The sequence below is a fragment of the Ictalurus punctatus genome, chromosome 18 (assembly GCF_001660625.3).
Source record: "Ictalurus punctatus breed USDA103 chromosome 18, Coco_2.0, whole genome shotgun sequence".
Taxonomy (NCBI): domain Eukaryota; kingdom Metazoa; phylum Chordata; class Actinopteri; order Siluriformes; family Ictaluridae; genus Ictalurus; species Ictalurus punctatus.
In genome coordinates this window covers 6,154,826-6,173,755 of record NC_030433.2, presented here as the reverse complement: position 1 = coordinate 6,173,755, position 18,930 = coordinate 6,154,826, and the positions used below count along the sequence as shown (strand labels likewise).

Genomic DNA, 18,930 nt, shown 5'->3' with positions numbered 1-18,930 from the left:
CGGAGTAACTCCGTCCGAGTCAGTCGTAAAGAAGTGAAACGTGCATGTCGCTTTAACTTAATTAGTGAACTTGAAAGCTTAACGAGCGTCCGATTCACTGCGATTCATCGGGCATTCTGAACGATCTGCAGAACGCCAAGGTCGCCGTTTAAGATGATCTTCGCGCCTCAATAATCTACAAGGACTTCATGGAAGAGAAGAAGAAAAATAATAATTGAAAAAGGATTTGGAATAACATAACATCGATCCAAAGATGCGACAGAAAGCACCACCTTACTCTTGGTGGTAGAAGCATGTTATGGCGAAACAGCTAGGAGATAAAAACTGATATCCTGGACACCTCAGACTAAACTTTACATTAGGACCACAACTAAACCAACAAAAGTTCAATTTCTGACCGAGTGTAAATAATCATAAAAAAAGTGTACGTGTTAATAAGTAAGTAAGTAAGCAAGCGTGTGTTTGTGTTGCAGGGTTAACAGTCTTTCCCGTGTGCCCTGGCTCACGTCCCAGCAATAACGCAACATGGAAAACAAAGTGACTAGAAAAACATAGTCAACCCGGCACAGACCATTACACCACTTCAAAACACGCCAGTCACGCTGACTACACAGCTCTCACAGTTACACAACGCACACACCGAAGCCAAGCTGCTAGGTCTCAGTGTTCTCGCTCCAGTATCTCCTGTCCTCTCCTAACCGCCCCCCCACCCCACACCCACCGAGCTTACGTTAAACCCAATCGCGCCCTGTTGCAGGCCACCGGAGTAGAACTGGCTCGCTCTAGTCGAGAGCTCGGATCTTGGCAGGCTGCTCTTCTCCGAACGTGGGAACGGATTCTGAGAAAGCCGTGGGTATCTTGATCCGGGTCTGGAAAAGACGGCCGCCGAGGGAAAGCAGTGGCGCACAAACTGATATGGTGCGAGCGGTTCGAGTTTCAGCTCCTGAAATAAAAAGGTCAGTGTTGCAGGATTGGACACGCCGGCTGGTTAGAGAATCGAAAGACGAAAAAGTCTTGCCTAAGAGGCGGGATTAGAATTACATTAAAAATGACAGAACGGTAGGATTAAAGCTCGATAGCCGATACGAAACATGCCAGACCTGAAACAGCTGATGCGAATAACTAACAATGTCACCTTTGGACACTCCAGTAAAAGGTCACGTTTCGGAGCGAGGCTGAAGCGAGGGCTTGCTGTAATGCAGTACCACCGATGCCCCGCTACTGCATCCAAAACCAAACCAAGCAAAGTAGCGCAGCCAAATAACAACAACTCCAGCTCCACTTTGCTGACTGAGCTCTGGGAGGTGAACTTCAAGGCCAATATCACGATGCTAATGAGACCCGTGGATGAACTTAAAGAGGGGAACAGCTGCTGAATTAATGAAGCCACTAATTTCCATTCTGAACGGCAGGATGCTGTCAATGGCCGTCTGCCCCCGACAGTAAGGAGGCATGGGAAATGAGACGGTATGGTTTTGACGTTACGCGCCATAAAGGCCAACGGCAAGGTTATCCACATGAAAGTAAACTTGCCGGACACAAACTAGACGTAACGGACGAGTTCATGATGGCTCAGCTTCTATACGCCGATAAATATGTTATTTATTTTTATATATTATATATAAGATTTACTAGCGCAGAAGTGTCAGGTTTGACAGACTGAATTCTGTAGCCGAATTCTCCGTTCTGATTGGTCAGAAGGTTTCATTTTCTTTAACAAGCAGGTCTGACAGCAGTTCTGGGTGTGAGGTTTATATTAAACACACTCACTCGAACATGTAATTGTTCCTATAGTCAGTCCGTACAGGATTTGGGAGTGGGGTTTTTTTTTTGGTGATTGTTGCTGCAAAATATGCGATGCAACTTGCGGAGACTTTGTACTTGAATTGGTGAAATTGCGGGCATTGACTGAACGCGCGTTGTGATGACGTTACACGATGCATCTCGGCCCGAATCCGAGGGTAATTCAGAAAAATTTTCAGCGCTGCCGAATATTGCGGAGGTTGTCCGATTTTGCGAGCACAGAAACGAACGCAAAATACAGCGACTTGTAGAACAAACACTTCGCATCAACAGATTAAAAACTGCAGATACAGCGAGGAGGAGATCTTTATTCAGCATTTCTGGAAGGAGTCTCCAGTGTCGGTGCTTTCTAACAATTGTAGTTGAACCTCTTCCTTTACGTTTTCCGACACGGAAGGCTGTACGGTTTCCTCGGCAACATGCCAAAGCTTCGTCGTTTTGTCTTCTTCACATGAAAAACTGAAGTTGGTACGGGAACCAGGGATTACAGCCGATATAATGTAACTGACAGGAAGAGCTCCTTGCACGGAAGTTCTAGAATGTTAAAACGCAGCTATAAACGGAGTTTAACAAATGAAGCATGGTGTTGGGAGCATTGGTCACATTTCCATGGTGGAAGAGGAATAAAACGCACCAGGATGTTATGTCTATTGGGAAATGATCAACTTTAGTGTGACCGCTCTTCACATCACACGGCCAATGATTATTTTCCTAGGACAGCACACGCAGAATTGTTTCGCTCCTCATTCGAGCAGCCAAGCGACCATTCACTTTGCAATGCCAAATAAATATTCAGCTCACACACTCACCATCGCCCCCTGGTGAGGCACTGATAGATACGCCCCTCCCTCAGAATGTCCTTGTGGAACAGCTGATAGGACAACAGAACCAGCAGGGTGGTCACTGCCTCGAACAGGATGTTGTAAGTGATGTCCCTGAAAGAGCAGGAAGAAGAAGAAAATAAGTCTGAAAAGTTTGCATGATGCTATACATCATCATAAACACAGAGCTCACATTCCATTTAAAAAAATAAATAAATAAAAAACGGAGCTCCGAGCTACAATGCGGTTCAGAGTTAATTAGTTACGACTCTATTACAGTAAAGCATTGCTGATAAATGAAGTGTAGAGGGGCAACACCTTTTAGGCAAATTGGAAAATGGGGTGTTAATGTGCACTAATGTGCGCTAGCGAGCAGAGTTCATTCACATTACTCATGTTGAGCATAATTCATCTGCACTCGTGATGAAGAGAACTCTCTGACCCCTGCAGCACTCTCACTCAAAGCTCTCGCGCATTGTTCGCCATTTCCTTCCCTAGCCGCTCCAGCTTCACTTCCACTTGGCACAAACACCTTACACACACACACACACACACACACACACACACACACACACACACACACACACACACACACACACACAGACACACACACACAGACACACACACAGACACACACACGGAGGACTGCTGCTACTGTTGGTAATTTATACAGAGATGCCAGTTTACACCAACTCTATGTACACATACAGTACATTATGCAAGGTATAAAACCCTTGGGAGCGTGCGGTTATAGGAAAATAATCAATCAGTGACTAAATGCTGAAAGTCACTGTTACCAGCACAAAGTTGATCAATTTCCTATAACAGCATGTCTCGTAGTGTCCAACCTTACTGAGAAGACAACTCCGAGATGGAGCAGGGCTAGTTGAAAAGTACGTGGCTTGAAAAAAAAAAAAACTTTATATTATATATATATATATATATATATATATATATATATATATATATATATATATATATATATATATATATATATATATATATATATATATATATATATATATATGTATATATATATATATATATATATATATATATATATATATATATATATATATATATATATATATATACACACACACACACACACACACACACACACACACACATATACACACACATATACACACACATATACACACACATATACACACACATATACACACACATATACACACACATATACACACACACACAGCTTCATGCCACAAGGAGAGCTCTAAAATTTCCTAAGTTACTCTCGGGTCTCAATCACTTCGCAGGCAGTAAGCGAACTTGATCGAATCGCTCAAACATCTTCCGGCATTTTCGAAGCGAAAAAAGATCCGCTATGCGATTTCACGCTTCTCCTGCCTGCTTACTCTCACGAGCGCTCATTTCATTACTTTAATTGGCAGTTAGCACCGAGTTTAAGGAGTCAAATTAACCACTTAATGATTTTGTGGGACTCCCAAATTTAATTACCATCGAGTCAGCGAGAATGTCCTCACGAGGGCCTGCTGACACATATGGCTTTGCGTTTATAGTGTAAACTATTTACGCTGAACGAACGGTTAATGTTGACTATGAGGGCCAGGTTTTCCAAACACGGACTGAGAGAGTATTTAACAAAACAAACGAACGAACGAACGAACGAGCGTGGCTTAGCGCGAGAGGAAAAACTCAAGACGCAACGAGATCGTTAAAAGCCTACGAGCTGCATTCGGTTGAATATTTTTCCCCCCTCACAGAAGAAGAAATGTGTAGACAGAGCAACTTTTGTGTTGTTATGGTTACAATGTGCAAGCAGGGATGTTTTTTCCCCCCATAACAACGCTCTTACTAGTAATAGCTAGTATCAGATAACTAGATTTAGGTTTGTCTTAGCTGATGGTGGACGTCTCAAAAATATACACATTGTTTGTATTAGTTATGTTGCGATGTCGAAGTATTTAAAAATCAACATATTGTAAGTCAACAGATATTCACTCGGTGAGCTCCTCCTCCATCCTTGGAAGGTCGAGAGCCAAGGAAGCAAAAAAATTGGCTGTGATCTCTAAATTTGGGGTGGGAGGGGCATATTCTAGCTCTCCTGTCCATCTCAGCAACACTAGCCAATTGTAGGCGTGTGTGAGCTCCCGTATGCGGAAGAGGGTCGATAGCACTCTGTGCCCTGTGATGCAGCATGAGCAGCAGTCCGAAAACATGCACTTGACTGGTTCTAAGTGTCTCTGAGGAAGCACTCTGGTAGCTATCATGTAATATTGGGGAGCTGGTTGAGGGGTGGGAATTTTCAGCAAACAAATTAGGAGAGAAAGGGAGTTTAAAAATAAGAATAAATAAGAATAAATAACAATAATGACAATAATAACAACAACAACAACAACAACAACAATAATAATAATAATAATAATTCGCTTCCCCCCACCCAAACATGTGTTTGGTGAAAAGGTTATAAAAAAACATTTTTTAAAAAGCATGTAACGCATCATGAAACGCATCAATTTTCTCAAAACATCTACTCCCCACCTCGTCCTCAACAACAGAATCTCCATCTACAGAACAAGAGGAAGCTGCACAACAACCTGCGCCAGAACGGACAACGTACGCATCTCGCGTTTAGAACACTTCGAACCTTTGAACATGGCCCAAGTTTCTTTCGCCGAGCACGTAGCTAGGAAATCAGCAAAAATGTCCACAAAGAGGGACTGAAAATAACAACATTCTGCCGCGCTTTAACAATGGAGTGGCTCGGTGTAGTGGACTTCCATACGCAGGAGCCAGAGTAAATAAAACACATTCCACTCATGGCTGCCGGCACCGGGCAATAAAAAAACATAATACTTAATAAATAATAAAAAAAAAAGTGTTTCATTTTTAAAGGCTGTAACAGCCTGAATCACCCCACTCCAGATCCCCAAATCTCATCTATTAGTCCCTCTCTTTACATTTAATAAAAACACAGCAGAGGCGCTGACAAGATCTTCAAAAAACACTCAAGCTCACGCCGCCACATGTGCAATATTTACTGACAAATCTGTTCTGTACTAGTCTGTGTGGAGAATACAAAAATCACTACTGTAGCTTTGGCACAGAGAGAAGAAATATATTAATTCCCCTCCACACACTCACACTTTCTCTCTCTCACACACCCCTTTAAAGAAGGACAGACACACACACACACACACAGGGTCACAGCCAAAGACATACATACAGACACTAAGAGACACAGAGGCACACATACACACAGCGAGATAGCGACAGAGAGAGAGAGAGAGAGAGAGAGAGAGAGAGAGAGAGAGAGAGAGAGAGAGAGAGAGAGACACACACACACACACACACACACACACACACACACACAGGGACACAAACAGACATTGACAAAGAGACAGAGAGAGACAGACAAAAAGAGAGACACAGAGAGAGAAAGAGAGACACAGAAAAAGAGAGAGACACACAGAGGGACAAAAAGAATCAGAGACAGACAAAAAGAGAGACATGGGGGGAGAGAGAGAAATGACAAAGAGAGAGACAGTGAGAGAGAGAGAGAGACACCCACACACAAAGAGAAAGAAAGACACACAAAGAGAGACAGAAAAAAAGAGAGGGAGAGAGACAGAAAAACACAGAGAGAGCGGGAGAAAAAGAGAGACACAGAGAGAGACACACAGAGGGACACTGACAAAGAATCAGAGAGAGAGACAAAGAGAGACACAGACAGAAAGAGAGATTGAGAGAGACCCACACACAGAGAGAAAGAAAGACACAAAGAGAGACAGACAGAAAAACAGAGAGAGAGAGAGAGAGAGAGAGAGAGAGAGAGAGAGAGAGAGGCACAAAGACACACGCACACAACTTTCACGCTTGAACAGCAGACCAGTCATCATGATCATCATTAAAGGATCTCATCTTGGTGTAATGTAGTAGACATGATGAAGTGGAGACGGGACAAGGACATTCTGGAACATTCCACGTACACACAGAAGATCAGAGACACTTTCCATTCATGCAGGAGATGGACGAAAGCAGGACACAGGACAGGATCTACATACTTCCTCATACACAAAGCTGAACAAGTGGATCAGTTTCATCCCCCTTGACACTAATTAATACTTATATATATATATATACATACACACACACACACACACACACACACATCTCTCTCTCTCTCTCTCTCTCTCACACACACACACACACACACACTCCTCCCGGGAGCAGATGCCTGGATGATGAAGCTCTCGGAGCAGGTCAGAAGCAGTGTATCCGCTCAGGCGTGTGAGAGACAGGGTGTCAGCAGAGGGTCAGCGTGATATACGACAGCCTTCACGCGAGCCGTGTGCGGAGAGCGTGCCAAAAACACATTTACACTGTTACAGGGAAAAGTTCGGCGGACGAACACAACTGATCGGCTATATCTACAGAAGCCATCGCTCAGAGGGTCGAGCTCTCTGGATGGGAGGGGCATACTCTCTCTCTCTCTCTCTCTCCCCCCCCCCCCACTGCCAGTCAATCACAGAGACACTGGCCAATCGTGAGCCTCTGTGAGCCCATGTATGAGGAAGAGGGCAGATAGTGGTTTCCCCCGGAGTGTGTTATGCTGCCCTATGACGCAGCATGGTGGAAAAGATGTGTTCCGGCATGTTCCGGGCCGGCTTCACTTGTCTCAAAGGGAGCGCGTGTTCACCATTATCCTCAAAATTATCGAATCAGGGAAAAAAATGGGGAGGAACAAATTAGTAAGGCGGCACCAATTACTGAGCATCTGCATTGGAGCAAATATTAGGAGTTTTTTTGGTATGTCCCGCTTTTCTGTTTGTAAATAAATATGTTTTAATCGTGTTACTGAAAAATTATATAACGTTTATTACAAAAATTTAGTGGAGTCCAAGTTAAAATGAAACTTTAACAATAGCCATTTACAACAACAATAATAGTAATAATAATAATAATAATAATAATACAAAAAACAGTGTACAGGGCAGACTGACAGGGTGACTCAGGATACACTTATTCACCGACCTTCACACATGAGTGCGAGACAGTGTGTGTACCCGGAATGCCACAAACTGGCACCATACACATTACTCATTAGGTGATAAATCCTCATGGCATATCACGACACACACACACACACACACACACACACACACACACACAACACAAATGTCTAAAAAAGTAAATAAACAAAAACTCAGAGCAGTCACTCACAGGAGAGGCACCTCCACAATGAGATGAACCAAGTTACAGATCAGTTCCTCTATTAGATCCTCACTGCTCATGTCTGAAAAACACAGATGCAGAATTAAACAAACATTGTGTCCTCACAATAAAATAAATACATTTAAAAATATCTTTAAGCCACTAATACTACACACTGATGCTACTTATTTCTTCTTGATATGCAGTCCTTCATGTGCTCAGAGCAAAATATAATAATAATAATAATAATAATAATAATAATAATAATAATAATAATATGTAAGGAACAGAACACTTGGGGGTATGCGGTTAAGAGAAAAATAATCAACAACGGCAAGGTGTTGCCCTGGAAATGATCAATCTCCTGTAACAGGAAAGTGTTTTATTTCTCATACATCACGGCAATTTGCCAACACTAACAAATTTGCATTTATTTAAAAAATGACACGTCATCTTATTTTTGTCAATTTGACATGTAATGCTGTGGAACGTCTGCGAAACAAGCCATAAACACGCCGCCACCCTCCCGTAAACGTGCTGCTACCCCACCGTAAACGCGCCGCTACCCCACCGTAAACGAGCCGCTACCCCACCGTAAACGAGCCGCTACCCCACCGTAACAAGAAGTTTTTTTAAATTGCGATGCATTTAAATAAATAAATAAATAAATAAATAAATAAATAAATAAATGGATGGATGGATGGATGGATGGATGCACAGACATATAACCTACAACACGTCTACACAAACTAGGCCATAAATACCTTGACTTTTGCAACATTTCCAACAAAGCTGTCTATAAATGCACTGAATGATCTTGTGTGTGTGTGTGTGTGTGTGTGTGTGTGCGCGCGCGTGCATGCGCGTGTGTTACCGCAGGATCCTGGCTCCCTCGTGTGGTAGGTGAGCTGTAAGTGCAGCTCTTCCTCACTCATCTCTCTGATGAAGACTTTGAGTAAGCAGCGCACCAGGAACAGGGCATTATGGGCCTGCCAGATGAACAGCTGACTGCAGAAAGACAGAAGGAGTTCTCAGGAGACCGCTTTAAACCATGCATCTTGAAACCTACATACAACATGAAGACGTTGTAGCTAGGCTAAGGTTTAATTAATTACTACTTTAAACGTCATCTACACAATTATTTTCTCTTGAGAATGAATTGATGAGCAGATTACTAGCCCAAAAGTAAATCTAAAAATAGATGTACCTCTACTAGGTCAATCAATCTGCATCTGTACTCACTCTTGGCATTCGGTGGAGATCTTCAGCTCTTTGGTTCTTCCCAGGAACACTCTCAGCAAAGCGCCGAAGTTCCCCGATCTAGGATTGTTCTTGACTAAAAGAAACGGCATTTTACAAATAAAATCATGAATGAAATGTTTAATTGAATAAGTAGATGAGTAAAATAACTCGAAACGTCAACGTCAACATTAAGCGCAGCACAAATTCCTCTGAAAATGAAAAACATTCTGAAGTTATTTCTATGATACGCGATATAACTTCTGCTCACAAACTGCATTTACATTTAATAATGCATACAATTTTTAAAATTAGTTTTTATTTATAAAAACAAACATTTAATACTGAAATGGAGGAAATAAATAAAACAAATAAATTCATCATGAAACTGATTGATTTATTTTAAAATCACGATATCTCAGAATAGTGTTAGGTGGCGTAATTAACCTCAATATCGATATTACACGGTATTACAGCCCTATGCGTACAGAAACAAGCCGATGAAGAAAATAACATGGGACCTACTTAAAGTTTTGGCGAGGGGGATGACCGCCTCTTCCAAGAGCTTTGCGTCAGCACTGAAACAAGAAGCAGAAAAGATTTCAGATATCAGAATTCTGGATATATTTCTCACGTCCGCCCTCCGCTATTTACGGCTACGATCGCACGGAGAACGAGATTTGAATGTCCGTTTTGATTGTAAGTTGCGCCCGAACTTGTTTCATACCGACGAGGAGGTGAATACTTATGCAGTCAAGCTTTTTAAGTAACGTATTGTGCAGACTATTGACTTACTAGTAACTTATTGTGCAGACAATCGATTTCACTTCCAGGTCGTAACATTAAACATGTGGAAAAGTTAAGGGGGGGTGTAAATACTTATGCGATGCACTTTACACCACAGGGAGGGTGTTGAATGTGTTTCTATATTCAGGACCTGATTTAGGTGTAGAAACCGTAGCAGTGTGTTGTATTACGAACAGCGCCTTTTGTTTTGAGAACACGTGCGTGTTTTACGTTTTCATCAGAATCGTTATGCGGTTTGTTGCGTTTCTACACAAAGGTGCAAAAGGCAGGGTGGAGTCAATGCACATAAACTAAAAAAAAAATTTAAATAAAAAAACCTGAAAACCTGCTGTGATTTACTGGAGCCTGAAAGTCACTTGTGGTTCAGCGACTGCATGCAAATGAAGAACGCCGAAGGGCGGGTATTAAATTAGCGTAAGCCGGTTTCTGCCTCAAGACGACGCACACACACAAAAAAAATGCACACAAGATCATATGAAAAAGTTTCAGTCCTGAGCTCGAGATACTGTGTGCGCGTGTAGTGCATGTTCTTGTCTGTTTCCTCCCACGTCACGAAAACATACCAGTAGGTGGCTATGATAAATTGCCCCTAGGTACGAATGAGTGTGTTAGTGGTGGTTAAAGGAGGTAGGTCTGGGACAGGCTCTGGAACGGCCGGCCAGTATAAACTGCTTAGTGAAGCATTCATAAATAACAGAATGCTGATTTCCGTTCCGCAAGTTTACGTTTGCCATTCTGGCACAAACCTCTCGTGTGGGCGGGGCTTAACAGTGCTCTACTCTCATTGGCTAGTGAGATTTGGACGGACAGCTCCCTGACCTGGAAGTAGAGAGTTCAGTGGTGTGAATTTTGGAGAGCGTTCTGGATGCGGTTCTCTGTATAGTTCTAGTATTTGTACTTTGTAGTGGAAATGCCTCACGTACTTACTCAGTGGAATAGTTCAGGATTAATATCTGGAGGTTTGGGTCGTCTCATATGACTATTTTTTTTCGACATGAGCTCTCAGGAGCAGCACAAAGCATCGTTTTCAACGTCATCATCATCCTCAGCTGCACACTCGAGCTGTAGATCCATATCTCACCAGCCAATGAGAGTAGAGCACTGTTAAGCCCCACCCAAGAGATTTTTGCCGGAAGGGAGAACGTAAACGTAAACTCGGGCAGCGCGTTCATAAACCACGATTAGCGAGAAGGAAGCTTAGAAAACTGATAAAGAACGCTGTTTATTTGAAGACCAGGTTCCATTTCTGCCTTTCAGAGTTTTTCTTCTTTCTCGCTGTATATTTTTATTCATGTCTTGAAAAGTTACGCTCAATACTTTTGGCACAATTTTAATTCCATAGCATTATAGCATCATGACACATCATGTCCCGATGTACTGTTACATGCCTAATTTACAGGTCACAACCGTGTGTGCGATTTTTCCTCACACACAACGAGATCAGAGCATCGGAGTTCAAACTCTGAACCTTCTGATGAAAACCTTGGCTCCACTTTTGCTACCCAAGTTTCAAAAATCTGTGGTCTGATCTGTGGACCACGCTGTCGTCACGTCTCCAGTCCAGTTCATGATGTAATAAAAGAGGTCCAGCGGCTCGTGCCTGTCCACCACGTGCCCACCGGCCTCACGGCTCCTGCCAGATGAGCTCAGCAGGCGGCTGAATGGATCCGTCGTAGTCGATTCTAAACCCTGTCACGCGGTGAGTAAGGGTGTTTAACAGGAAAACTTCACCTTGCCTGTTTAGCGTTCGTATGCCCAATAAAGTTTGCCAAGTCGTAACCCAGATGTGTGCACGTTTGCAGATCCGGAGAGTGGCAGGAATCTGGGTGTTTGGTAAATAGCAGCTGCGAAAGCAGAGGGCTCGGCTCTTTTACTGTGACAGCTCTGACCTCCTCTGCCCTACGTCTCGCTCCCGAGTGAACGACTGGAAACCAGTAAGAGACAGAGAGAGAGACAGACAGACAGAGAGACAGAGAGAGAGAGAGAGAGACAGAGACAGAGAGAGAGAGAGAGAGAGAGACAGACAGACAGAGAGACAGAGAGAGAGAGAGAGAGAGAGAGAGAGAGAGAGAGAGAGAGAGAGAGAGAGACAGAGAGAGAGAAACTACCGCAGACACACACAGAGCTCAGCGAGTGAGGAAATGACGTGATGCGTGCTCCCGCTGAGAACCAGACGAAGGCTAAGAAAATGTTATTGAAGGGAAAATGTACATCGCCTCAACTCGTGCAACTTCAGAAATGTTTAAACATACCATGTTTTATTTTCAGGTCATGTATAGGACATGACTTTACAGTAAACAAAAATGACAAGTGAGAAAGCTTTCTGTGATGAGGAAAGAGCTAAAATTGGGGAGGGGTGTCGGTCTACAAACCGTTTGGCCTTTATTCATTCCTAGGAATTAGCTTACACATGTGTGTACCAAAGACAATTATTCTCTCTCTGGCATATATTCTACATTTTAAGACACATTTGTCTTGTATGCTGGGAAACATACAGTGATTCTGAAATAGTCCGGAAGCTGTGTGCTATAAAACTGATGTGTGTGCATGCGTGTGCATGCGTGTGCATGCGTGTGCATGCGTGTTGTGCTCACCTGCAGGAGGGGCTGGTGAAAGTGAATGAGATGAGCTGGTTCCAGAAGGGCTCGTTCTCCGAAATGGGCTCGGGACCAATCAGAGTGCGGATGCTCTGACTCTCTGCCAGGTCACCCACCTGGCTGGTGTTGGCACCCATCTCCCCCAAACACACACACACACACACACACACACACACACACACACACACACTTCCTCAGAGCCTCATCACCTCACACTGCAATCCCTGCAGAAACAAAAGCATATATTACAAGTTACACTTAACAGATATCGGACTTAACCACACAGTATGTAAGGAATGAAAAACACTCGTCTTGGGGATGTGCTGCTACAGGAAAATAATCAACCACAAGGTGACGTAATGAAGCGGAGTTACTGTTACCACCCTAAAGTTATTCTTATCATCCTGTAATGGAACATCCTGAGGTCGTTTACACACCACATCAATTTGCCTACAATTATGATAGATATTTATTTTTATTCGTTAAAGAATTGCATTCACCTTTTTTTTATCCATTTATAGTTACTTTTCATGAACATCCACAACAAAAAACAACAGTAAACAACAACAAAAACACAAAACAAAAAGTCCCCTTCTGACTGCTTACATAGCGCTCACACTGGAGACTCCTTCCAGAGTCAGTACCGGTTATTTTTTTATAATAAAGTTCAGCAATATTTTACTTTGAGTGTTATGTTTTCATTCAGGATCAATTTTAAAAACTAAAAATCGGTTGACTAATCGGTGTCCACAAATATTGCCCAACTAAGTTATCAGTAAAATCCACTAACGGGCGAACTCTATTCACTATATCAACGTACCCCCCCCCCATGTGCTACAGAAATTATAACATTGGAGAGCAAGTAGCGTGTTCACATAAACCTGCGATTGTCCTTCGTCAGAGCTGCCATTATAGAACCTTAAAATCACCACCCTCTGACCAATCAGATTTGAGGATTCCGCAGTGGTGTGGTTTAATGTTTATAGAACTGTAAAATAAATACAAGTAGAAAAAAACAAAACATGACTATGGAAGAGGGAGTGGTAAGTTTACATAGAGCTGAATTGTCTAACCCTGTTTATTCAGTATATTAACGGCCCGCCTCACACCAACTCTCGATAATTACGGGCGTGTCTCCTTCTGAGATGAAAGAATGCGAACAAACAAACAAAAATCTTCTGTAGGACTCAGGAATAAGCAAGATCCTCGACATTGACTGGGACTCCTGAACGCGCTCCGACTCAATAAAACTCCCTGCAGGTGACAGGAAAAACAGGCCACGCCAGTATCGTGTTATGAAAAGGCTGTATTGACAACTGTTTACGAAACGAATTCACACACACGTAAACATTCAGTGTTAACTCGAATTAGCAACATTTCGCTTTAAGACGGATCTTCCTCAAATTCCAAAAGAATTAACGCGCGCTGAATATCAGCTCACACGACACTCGCACTGAACCACAGCGACGCTCTTACGAGTCTTGGCTAACCCCAGCTAACCATCTCAACAGCAAGGCAGATGAAAAAGATTAGCGATGCTGCAGCGACAGCTAAAGTTCAGTCGTTACATAATAACCACAGACCGAAAATCGAGGCGTCGTCATTTTGTCGTATTGATGACCAAAATGTTGGAAAACTAATGAAATTTTCGATTCAGCAGGTCATGAACCTCTTTATCACTAACCAGACTCATTTGTCCTCTATGATGGTTTCCCCCCCCTCACTTAACCACCAACTTATGACCTGGTTAATCGGGAAGTAAGTTTTATTAAAAAAATAAATGAATACAATTTTTAAAATTTGATAGAGATATATATATATATATATATATATATATATATATATATATATATATATATATAAATAAAAGATTATTGGTGGTATTGGTGGATTCTTGCCAAATAACAGCATGTTCTGATGGGTTTTATTCCTTTCATACCACTGCAACCATGTTTCATTTATTAAAGAACGACGCATTGTACTTTTTGTCCGTTGATGGATGAATTTAATGATCCTCTGTACCGAAAAGCATAAACTACTCCGTCCTGAAGACTTTCCCGTTTCGGAAAACCTGCTGTTACAAAGTGCTGACACTGGAGACTCCTTCCATAAATGTTCAACATGTCTGTACAGAAAACCTCTCCAGGACGAGTTGTTACTATGGAAACAATAATGCGCTGGAACAAGCGCATCAAGTGTAACTTTAGATAGATGGGCGGGAAGACAGACAGGCGTACGGACAGACAGAAAGGTGAACGGACAGATGGACAGACAGGCTCACAGGTGGGCGGACGGACAGAGAAATGGACAGATGGACAGAGAGGCGGACAGATGGACGGACAGCGAGACAGACAGAACAACGATCGTGATATCAGTATTATGCAAAACAGCTGATAATCCTTTTAATGTAACATGCTCCTCACATGATTTCACGTGTTTTACAGGTGACTGCCATCTTGGTGAAAGTGCTGCACATGTGATCACATCATAAAAATGCTACTACACCGTCATTCCACTCAAATTAAATAATAAAGTCATGAAGAACTCACTGTGACCGCACACAGCGACTTCCACACCACATACCGGTTCCTTTAAACCTGAACTCTTCAATCCTAGGAGTTATTCTTTAACTGAGACAGGTGAGCATCTCAGCACACACCCATTAAACACACACACACAAAAAATGGTTTGGCTAAGGGAAAATAAAAAAAGAAGGGCGTAACAGGAGCAAGTGTTTGTTCAGCACATCCGCACCTTCCATCCTGGTCTGAATAAACAGACGAGTTCGGTATTTTACCTGGCTAGTTAATAAAAGAAAAGAAACACTGAAGCGTACAGGGTTTCCTCCACACATTGCGGCTCGACTGCACAGAAGTAAAATAAAAAATGCTCCAACTTCCTGCTTTGAATGCAGCATTAGCTATTTCTCGAGGTCTGAAGTAAACATTTTACATGCACTTTACATCATTACACTTCGTAGCTGCCATTTCGACTCCACACCATGTGGCAGATGAATGGGATTGGATTTGACCTGATTTCCATCAAAACTATTTCTGTGATTTGATTTTTTTTGTTAAATTCTCAACACTTCAAATTATACATTTTTAAAGGCAAGTTTTATTCTCAGCAAGGTCATAATAAAGAAGGGGGGGGGGCACTGACAAAAACACGTACTAATTTTATAAATTATAAATACAGCACAGGTAGTTTATTTAATGTTACGTGTATGAAACTGAAATACAGTATGGAACATGCAAATAAAAACAAAGGGGAAAGATTTTGTAAATGTACTTTGACTTGTATTTAAACAAAAAAACGTATAAGTTATTTGATATTTTACCTAACCAACTGCATAGTTTTTTGAAGGTAAACGTTTATTTTGAAATCGATGCATGCAACACGTTCCCAAAAAGTTTGGACAGGGGTGATTTAGGACTAATAGCAATGTGATGAGTTGAAATAAGAAGGTGATGTGAAACAGGTGAGGCAATCGTCTAATCATATTATATAAGGAGCCTCCAAAAAAAGAAAAAAAGGCCTAGTCCTGCAAGAGCAAGGATGGGTCGAGGTTTGCCAATCTGACAACAGATGTGTCAGCAAATAATCCAACACTTTAAGAACAACATTCCCCAAAGACAAATGGGTAGGATTTTGGGCATTTCACCTTCTACAGTGCACAATATAGAGATTCAAGGGATCCGGTGAAATCTCGGTGTGTAAAGGGCAAGGCCGAAAACCACTTCTGAATATGCGTGATCTCCAATCCCTCGGACGTCACTGTCTTAAAAACCGTCATGAGTCTGTAATGGAGATTACAGATGGAATACTTTAGTAAACCTTTGCTGGTCGACACCATTCGCCGCTGCATCCACAGATGCAAGGTAAGGCTTTACTATGCAAAGCAGAAGACATATATCAACACTGTCCAGAAGCTCCGCCGACTTCTCTGGGTTCGGCCTCACCTGAGATGGACAGTAGCACAGTGGAATCGTGTTTTGTGGTCTGATGAGTCGACATTTCAAATAGTTTTTGGATAAAATAGCCGTCGTGCTCTGGGCCAAAGAGGAAAAGGACCATCCAAGCTGTTATCAGCGTCAGGTCCAAAAGCCAGCGTGTGTCATGGTATGGGGGTGTGTCAGTGCCCATGACACGGGTAACTTGCACATCTTTGAGGGCAGCATTAATGCAGAACGATATGTACACATTTTGGAGTAATATATGCTGCCATTCAGAGCAGGACAACACCACCACATTCTGCCCGGATTACAAGCACATGGTTGCGTAAGCAGAGAGTGCGGGTGCTAGCATGACCTGCTGCAGTCCTGTCCTGTCTCCGATTGAGAGTGTGTGGTGCATTATGAGGCGCAAAACAAGGCAACGAAGGCCCCATACAGACAGGCAGCTGAAGAAATGCATAATGGATGAATGGGGGAAAATTTCACTTGCTAAACCAACTGGTGTCTTCAGCGCCCGAACCCTTAATAAGTGTTATTAAAATAAAAGGTAAACATTCGACTATGCCAACTTTTTTGGAGTGTGTTGCAGATTTGAAACGATTGTGTATTTTCAAAAATAAATTCAATTCACAAACGAAACCATCAAATAATGTATTTAATGTGTTTTCAATACAGCACAGGGTGAAATAAATTTTCAAACGAGTCTTTTCTGGGGTTTTTTTGCGTTCTCCATACTGTCCCAACTTTTTCAGAATTCGGCTTGTAATCATAAACTCCCTAAAACATCTCCACACCTAACAGACAAAGATAAACACAAATAAAATCACAGCTTTCTGTCATGCTACTGTTCACAAACAAGATCTAGACAACGCGAGTAAATGAGTCAACCAATCAGAATTGAGAACGCAAAAGCGTCGTAGTGACGTAATAACTAGTTAATGACTGAAGCTGACTAGCTCGAAAATGTCTTGTACAGTATCATGATAGTGCACTATTAAACCACCAGCTGCTGTTTCTAACCAGATATTAAAGACTAAATCTACCCGAATGATGCGAAACAAATTCGTGTTTTAGCTGAAACCATACAAAGTGACACTTTTCAACCAGGAAGTCATTTTAGTTTGAAAAAAACTTACTTGCCAGCCAAGTATTGATAGTGACCGTGACAGCTAGCTAGTTACACTAACGCTAGTTAGCTTTTTTTTTTTTAAAGGAAAAAAGTAATGTTATATTAGATACATTATTCTCTCTTTATATACATATATAATTTATTTATATTGTCCTATGTGAAAGAATGCCGTTCTATCGCATACACTTAGCTTACATAGCTATACCTAGCACCAGCTAGCCCGGCCACCGTCTACGCAGATTCAAAGTTAGCATAGCTACCTAGTGAGCCGGCTAAATGAGTGTAAAAGCGTTAATTCGGCGTTAACTTACCCACAAAATGGCGGCTATGACAGCTCTTGTTAGAAATATCCTTTTTCTGCAGCTCTTCGTGTCGAGATAGAAAATTTCAAAAGGACGAGGACAGCGCATTCACACTAATATCCACTAGCCAGCTTAGCTTGTTAGCTAACAATTTGACGTGCCGTCCACGTCGCCCAGCGACCGTACAGCTGGAAGTGAAGCGTTATTATTTTTATTTCGTTTACACCCGCCTCGCGCACTCCGATTGGCTAAGACTAGCTCACTATCCAATCAGAAGGCGGTTTATGAGTTCTAAGCCAGTCCTAGCACTGAAGGCGGGACTTGATAGACGACCAATAAGGGAAGTATGGACTGCGTCATTGTAACGTGAAACTCGATGCCTCCTGCGCTGGTGTTATGTGGGTGTTATTCTTAGAATTTGACAGATTTAAATAATAAAATTGCTCGAAATAAATAAATAAACAAAAGCAAAAAGGTCAGGAACCTTTTCAGCTTGCAGAGCCATCAAAGGCAAAAAAGGTTATGATTTTTTTTTTCTTTAAAGAGCCAGAGGAAAGTTAACTTTTTTTCTTGTTATTATTATAGTTACGTTTACTATTATTGCATAATTATAAAAAGTGGTAATGTAATAAAGGCCGTTTCGCTTTTCGCGTGTTCTTGACCTAACAGCATGCACTTCACTTAATAGGCCTGTAGGTGGCACTTGGACTTCATTTACCCATGATGGCTTTATGATGGCTTCATCAAATGGTAAATTAATATAAGATGCATCGATTATGAATTACGTCATATTCCTTCGTAATTGTTTTGTTTATATACATACACACATATATACATATGTATGTATATATATTCATTCACTGAAAGAGCCATAGATTCCCGACCCCTTGAACTAGGGTCAGTCTGCAAACTGCTCTTAGCTATTAAAATGAACAGTATACCTTTTTAAAATGTTCTGGGAAAGTAATAACATTTAAAACAACATTAACAGTAAAAAAAAAAAAATGAAAAGAAAGAAAGTCAGTCTACATGGATGATCTCATGAATGGGGTGCCATTTGAAAAAATAATTTAA

At 41.8% G+C, this 18,930-nt stretch overlaps 1 protein-coding gene and 1 long non-coding RNA gene across 3 annotated transcripts in view; one reads left to right on the top strand and one right to left on the bottom strand.

Annotated features, from left to right (window-relative positions):
• The window catches only part of dym (dymeclin), an 87,714-nt gene extending 69,647 nt beyond the window's left edge, over nucleotides 1-18,067 (bottom strand). For both annotated transcript variants that reach the window (XM_053687952.1, XM_017492477.3), the window contains exons 1-7: nucleotides 17,866-18,067; nucleotides 12,467-12,693; nucleotides 9,591-9,643; nucleotides 9,069-9,162; nucleotides 8,701-8,834; nucleotides 7,836-7,908; nucleotides 2,613-2,738 (exon numbers count right to left, since the gene is read on the bottom strand). In XM_053687952.1, coding sequence (XP_053543927.1) covers nucleotides 2,613-2,738; nucleotides 7,836-7,908; nucleotides 8,701-8,834; nucleotides 9,069-9,162; nucleotides 9,591-9,643; nucleotides 12,467-12,606 — 620 coding nt within the window. In that variant the 5' untranslated portion in view covers nucleotides 12,607-12,693; nucleotides 17,866-18,067. The remainder of the gene's footprint in view (nucleotides 1-2,612; nucleotides 2,739-7,835; nucleotides 7,909-8,700; nucleotides 8,835-9,068; nucleotides 9,163-9,590; nucleotides 9,644-12,466; nucleotides 12,694-17,865) is intronic.
• Nucleotides 588-9,445, top strand: LOC124629167 (uncharacterized). The gene is made up of 2 exons (XR_006984072.2): nucleotides 588-956; nucleotides 8,706-9,445. It is a non-coding gene; the product is annotated as an uncharacterized LOC124629167 (long non-coding RNA).
• Nucleotides 18,068-18,930: the final 863 nt, after the last annotated feature.